Consider the following 6,698-nt stretch of genomic DNA (forward strand, 5'->3'; position numbering starts at 1 on the left):
AATACAGCCCGCCCTCGCTAGTCCGACGCTTTGAAATCCGACGTACTCGGTAATCCGACGCGCCGTCAGGCGCCGCTACGGGAGCAAAAATAAGCATGCAGTGACATGAAACACTGTGACTCACGTCTCGTTGCCGACGGAGCCCTTCCGTTCAGTGTTCAGTTGACTTTCGAGACGTGCAGTTCACTTTTCCGTTGCAGTCGTACCTTTGTTAGTAAGTGCAAGTGTTCGTGTACAGTACAGTACAGTAGTTGTGTGAAATGGCTAGTACAAGTGGTGTTAAACGGAAACACAAAACTTTAACAATATCGGAGAAGTGGGAGATTATTAAAAGAATAGATAGCGGTGAAACGCCGACTGCAGTAGCGAAATGTTATGACATCGGACGGCCTACGATCTATGATGTAATGAAGAAGAGAGAAAAAATTGAAGGGTTTATGAAGTCTGTTGAAGACGACGCTTTAAACAGGAAAACACTGAGAACAAGCGAGTTTCCTGAGGTGGAAGAAGCACTGTTCATTTGGTTTAAACAACAACGCACACGGAATGCTCCTATTTCCGGAGACATACTTAAACAAAAAGCGCAATATTTCTACACAGAAATAACAAAGAAGGATGATTTTCGAGCTAGTCATGGATGGTTCGAAAACTTCAAAAAACGCCATGGTATACGGTTTATGAAGATGAGTGGTGAAAAGGTATCTGCTGACAAGTCTGAGATTGATTCGTTCATTGAAATGTTGGACAAAAAAATTACTGAGCTTGGTTTAGTTCCCGAGCAACTGTACAACGCCGATGAAACCGGGTTGAATTGGCGACAGCTCCCGGCAGAAACATTTGTAAGTGATGAGGAAAAAAAAGTGTCTGGAAGGAAATTGCAAAAAGAACGACTCACGCTTATGGTGTGTGCTAATGCATCAGGCACTCATGCTTTAAAACTGCTTGTTGTAGGAAAATCAAAAAACCCTCGAGCATTCAAAAATGTCAAGGTTGAATCTCTGCCAGTAACTTACAAGTCACAAAGTCGCGCTTGGGTCACAAAAGAAGTTTTTCATGACTGGTACACTAACAGCTTCGTTCCACAAGTTAAGGCTGAATTAAAGAAGAACAAGTTACCAATGAAAGCCCTTCTTTTACTGGATAATGCGCCAGGACATCCTGATGCTGATGAATTGAAAATCAAAACTGCTGATGGCTACATTGAAGCTATGTACCTACCAAAAAATACCACAGCTTTAATCCAGCCCATGGATCAAAATGTGATAAAAACTCTGAAAGCTCACTACAAAAAGCGCATTCTTATGGATGTTGTCAGTCAACCTGATGCTGATATTGCAGCGATTTTGAAAGCTTTCAACATTAAGGACGCCATTTTGAATGTTGCATATGCTTGGCAACAAGTAAAAAGCACAACTTTGATCAAATCTTGGAAAAATGTATGGCCTAACAATCCATGTCTTACAACATGTAATCCTACATCCAGCAGCGACCCAGAACCCGTTTTGGAGGCTACATTGGAACTTTGTAACGAAGTGCAACTTGCCCCCGCATCAGTTGAAGAGCTTAGGACATGGATCATGGAGGACAACCTTGATGCTGACGTGACAGACGCAGATATAATCCAAGAAGTTACAGCAGCTGATGACGACGTGATCGAGGACGCAGCGCCAGAAAAAACCTTCACCGTCAGCTGTGATGACGCTGTATCGGCTGCTAATACTTTGTTACGTTGGTGCCAAGAGAGAGATGTGGACATGACAAAAGTTTTAGTTTTAAAAGGATTGCAAGAAGCAGCAATGATGGACTGTGTACAAAAAAAGAAGCAGAAGTCAATCACAGACTTTTTTAACAACTAAATACCGTGCTGAAACACGTATGTATTAATTTTACAGGGGCCTACTTTTTTAATGAATTGTGTACTGTAGGCCTACTTTTATGCGTATTTTTTGGGATGTACGTACGGTACTGTTTGTAAATACTGTAAAATAAGTTTAGCTACATAAATTAAAATTGTGTTTACTTTATTCTGTGTTTTTAATTCTTCCCAAGAATTTAATAGTGATTAATATATTGTTTAAAATGATAGTTATATCTTGTTGGCAATCAAATGCATTACAGAATAGCCATTTTCGATAATCCGACGTTTTTGAAAATCCGACACTGCGTCAGTCCCGTACCTGTCGGACTAGCGAGGGCGGGCTGTACTGGTCTAGGCGTGGGCAGATCAGCAGATGGCCAGGATCCTGAACAGCACCACACTCACACAAGATATTTTCTTTGTCTGGTAAGAGACCCCATTTCTGCATGTTTGTCTTGCATTTTGGTACCTGACTCTGATTCTATTTAGGGTCTTCCACACCGTGTAATGCAGACCTCCACCCAGGCCAGTTCCTCCTTGGCTGGTATGGGAGGGTTAGTCAACGTGGCCTCCCACCTTGCCACCCGATTGCTTGAGAGTGATCCATCCAAGACTCGTGTCCGTGATAAAAAGCTCCATGGCTGACTTCACAATCGGGCGCACCCCGGGCAACGCTGACATCTCAGCGGCAAATCCTTCTACAACCGGAGGACTTCGAAAAATAGCTCATTAAGAAAAGAAAAAATAATAATAATATAATTTCCTCATTCCCTAGTAATTTATGTTACAAACCTAATTATACATTTTCAAAACTATATCTTTATGAATAACACAGGGATGCTACTTCAAATGATGGTATGATCTGTCAAATTTAACATTGATCTTAGGATTAAAATCCAATATGGCTACCACTGATGAAGTAAGAAGCCTTCGGATTAAGTAAGAAGTCAATATTGTACTAGTTTACGCAAAAGAACTAAAGTGTCAAATTTAACTTAGTATTTTTTATACTGTTTATGTGTGTGTGACTGTGTAGTGGAATGGCGTCAGAACATAATAGATCTCTTGTTTGGAAGTACTTTGACATTGATAAACACGGCAAAAGGTTCGCTTTGTGTTTTTTGTGTTAAATAAATGTTGGTGCTTGTAATTATAAAAACCGTTTCAAGTAACCGAATATTCGTTACAATAATGGCGCAGTGGAAGCGGCAGATGGAGACCAGTAAGGAATTGTCTGAGGGTACTGAATCACGAATAAATGAGCCGAATGCAACAAATGATAAGCCCGAAAAAAGAATAAAAAATTACAGCTAAGGAAGAAAATGTCCAGGAAATCAAATCTGGACGTGAGGAGCAAGGCGTAATTATGAAGGATCTATTTTCTATGCATCAGTTTATGTTCAAGAGCATTCGATCGACTTTTTTAAGAGTAATCAGAAGTCGTCAAAACACTTCTCCGACATATTCAGGCAGAGAGTCGTCTTGAGGTTTGTCAGTTAGTGCCTGAAATATAAATAAGAGCCATATTTCTTATTTTCCATATTTCCATATTTTTATATAATCAGAAGGTGTTTTAGACATACCACGTCCACAGTTTACTAGTGACTGCGGCTTTCACAACACTTACCTCAACTCTCCGGTTGCCTTTGTGTAAACAGTCAACAAACAATCAGCCCAAAAGCTGCCATCCTATGGAATTGCAAGACTCAGCCAATACCCAATTGAGAATTTGTTCGGTGTTCTGCGCCATTGAGGAGGTTACAACAGCAATCCATCTGCAAGACAGTTTAGGCGAAATTTGCAGCATGTCATGTCAATATGCCTTATGAACCCTCCTGGATCGGCCAATTGTGAACCGGACTGTGACGTAACTCTAGATGTAGAAGGGCATGTAATTGGAGATGCAACAAATGAAATGTTAGACGAAATCCACGAAGCAACAGACGACGTCACTGGGCGTACTCTTCTGACTGGAACAGAACTATTCCCCCAATAGAAGTTCTTGGTAAGCAGTCAATAATGAACTGAACAATTATTGTATAAAATATATATCATTTTGACATAAACTAATAAATAAATAAATCAATTAATAAATATAGCAATTTAAAACTTTCTTTCTTAACTTTTTATTTGATAATACGTTTATTTCAAATTTCACATAAATAATCCATTTACATGGCATCTAACAATTCGTAAAAGTTTAGTGTACTCAATACACTTAGCGCTTCTAAATATGTACTATCGCCAATTTAAATAGATATCATAAATATGTAAATTTGAATACATTTTATTTGGATAAAATTTAGCTCTTATAGTGAAGGGAGTAATGGCTTTTACAGGAGAGTAATGTTGTCTCCGGGTTTAAATATAATGAAAACTGTAGCCGTGTAACCCCACAAGATTAACGCAGATACCCAATTTATAAAGACTCTTTATCAGAGTAAATATGATTTCATATCTTTCTCATTAATACATAGTATATATTTTGAGTCTACTTGGTATGGGGCATTATTAGGTTATGGTCATTGACATTTGCATAAATATAATCTTCTCAGCAATCGTGGTTATGCTGGTAGGTCGCTTAATGCACAGGGTTGCTGCGACAGGGGTGTTTACTAATTAACGTGGCATATACAAATTTGTTAAAACACCACTTGAAAATGCATAGATAGGACAATGTTTATCATAGGTGAAATCGTTGAAGTGTACACTTTATTTGTAGATGAAACACCCCAGATCACCATGCCGCAGGCTGTAAATGAAGCATCCACTGACACCTCACCCATGGAGGACAACGTCATCATGAATGTTGCTGTGTGGTTGGCAAAAAAGGCAATTGATAAATTTCACTGCAGCGATGGCACTGAACACATTTCTCGTGCTGAACAATCCTTAGAACCGCCCAAAGACTTCTTAATTCGTATGAGGGCGTTCACGTGTCATACAGGAGAATTCGCAAAGCTAAATCATCCTTTAGCTGGTTTGTTTTTAACATTGTGCGTGGCCAAGTCGTGTGCTTTTCCAAACTGTTCAAAGAGCACGCAGCTGAGAAGAAACTTCATTTCAGTCTTGTTCAAAAAATAAGTGAAGAGACTGGACGAGTTAATGTTGGCCGGTTCACCGGTTCCCTTCTCAGTGTCGAGATCACCGAATGTTCATGTTATCAACCCTCGTAAAATGCAAATTGTACTACTCGGTTGAGTGGAAATCTCAAGATCTAAGAGACAGGACTCTTTTAAATACGTCTAAGCGACAAAGCAGTGTGAAAGACAAGGGATATAAGCTGAACAAAAAGCTTAAGAAAGTTCAATACGTATAAGAAGTGGATACATAGGGCTGCTGGTGAGTGACGTCACAAGAGCCATGTGGTGCTTAATTGACGGTTAAGCATATGGTGGTAATGGTGCGTGACCTAGCACGTGGTGTGGTGGGTTACGGCATGGTGACGTCATGATGACGTGTTAGGGATGTTGTGGATCGATATGTTCAAGGTAAAGGGATAAGTACCGATATGCTGATTTTTAATTCTTTATTGAAAATCAAATTTAGATACAAGGATTATAATTGTTTTGAAAACTTAAACCGGGACGTAGGAAGTGGTGAAGGAAGTAGTCAAGGTGAGCTGTCCGGAGTGTGGGAACTGTTTATGACGATTAGATTAAGGTATCTGCAATCTTAAAATGCTATTGGAAGGGAAGGAAACAGGTCCGCGACGTAGGAAGTGCCGAGGTGGTGAAGTAAGTATTAAAAGCGAGCTGTTCAGGGTGTGGGATCTGTTTATGTCCATTATATTAAGGTATTTGCAATCCTATGATGCTATGGGAAGGGAGGGAAACCGGTCCGTGACGTAGGAAGTGGCGAAGGAAGTAGTCAAGGTGCGCTGTCCGGAGTGTGGGAACTGTTTACGACGATTAGATTAAGGTATCTGCAATCTTAAAATGCTATTGGAAGGGAAGGAAACAGGTCCGCGACGTAGGAAGTGCCGAAGTGGTGGAGTAAGTATTAAAAGCGAGCTGTTCGGGGTGTGGGATCTGTTTATATCCATTATATTAAGGTATTTGCAATCCTATGATGCTATGGGAAGGGAGGGAAACCGGTCCGTGACGTAGGAAGTGGGGAAGGTAGTAGAAAAGGGAAGCTGTCCGGACTGTGGGAACTGTTTGTGACGATTAGATTAAGGTATTTGCAATCCTATGATGCTATGGGAAGGGAGGAAAACACGTCCGCGACACCGTAGGAAGTGGTGAAGGAAGCAGTCAAGGCGAGCTGTCCGGAGTGTGGAAATTGTTTATGACGGTTAGATTAAGGTATATGCAATTCTAAAATGCTATGGAAAGAAAGGGAAACAGGTCCGTGACGTAGGAAGTGGTGAAGGAAGTAGTAAAGGCGAGCAGTCCGGAGTGTGGGAACAGTTTATGACGATTAGATTAAGGTATCTATAATTCTAAAATGCTACGGAAAGGGAGGGAAACAGGTCCGTGACGTAGGAAGTGGTGAAGGAAGTAGTAAAGGCAAGCATTCCGGACTATGGGGAACTGTTTGTGACGATTAGATTAAGGTATCTGCAATGCTATAATGCTATGGCAAGGGAGGAAATCCCGTCCGCGACACCGTAGGAAGTAGTGAAGGAAGTAGTCAAGGCGAGCTTTCCGGAGTGTGGAAATTGTTTATGACGATTAGATTAAGGTACCTGCAATTCTAAAATACTATGGAAAGGGAGGGAAACAGGTCCGTGACGTAGGAAGCGGTGAAGGCAGTAGTAAAAGCGAGCAGTCCGGAGTGTGAGAACTTTTTATGACGATAGATTAAGGTATCTGCAATCCTTAAATTATGGGAAGGG

General features: G+C 40.7%; 1 protein-coding gene across 1 annotated transcript; it reads left to right on the forward strand.

Annotated features, from left to right (window-relative positions):
- The first annotated feature begins 260 nt into the window (after positions 1–260).
- Positions 261–1,856, forward strand: LOC128984339 (jerky protein homolog-like). Its single transcript, XM_054403646.1, has one exon. The coding sequence runs from the start codon at positions 261–263 to the stop codon at positions 1,854–1,856; it is 1,596 nt and encodes a 531-aa protein (XP_054259621.1).
- Positions 1,857–6,698: the final 4,842 nt, after the last annotated feature.

This window comes from Macrosteles quadrilineatus, unplaced genomic scaffold, assembly GCF_028750875.1.
Source record: "Macrosteles quadrilineatus isolate MER2022 unplaced genomic scaffold, UCM_ALF_1.0 Scaffold_2__2_contigs__length_208266976, whole genome shotgun sequence".
NCBI classification, from domain to species: Eukaryota; Metazoa; Arthropoda; class Insecta; order Hemiptera; family Cicadellidae; genus Macrosteles; species Macrosteles quadrilineatus.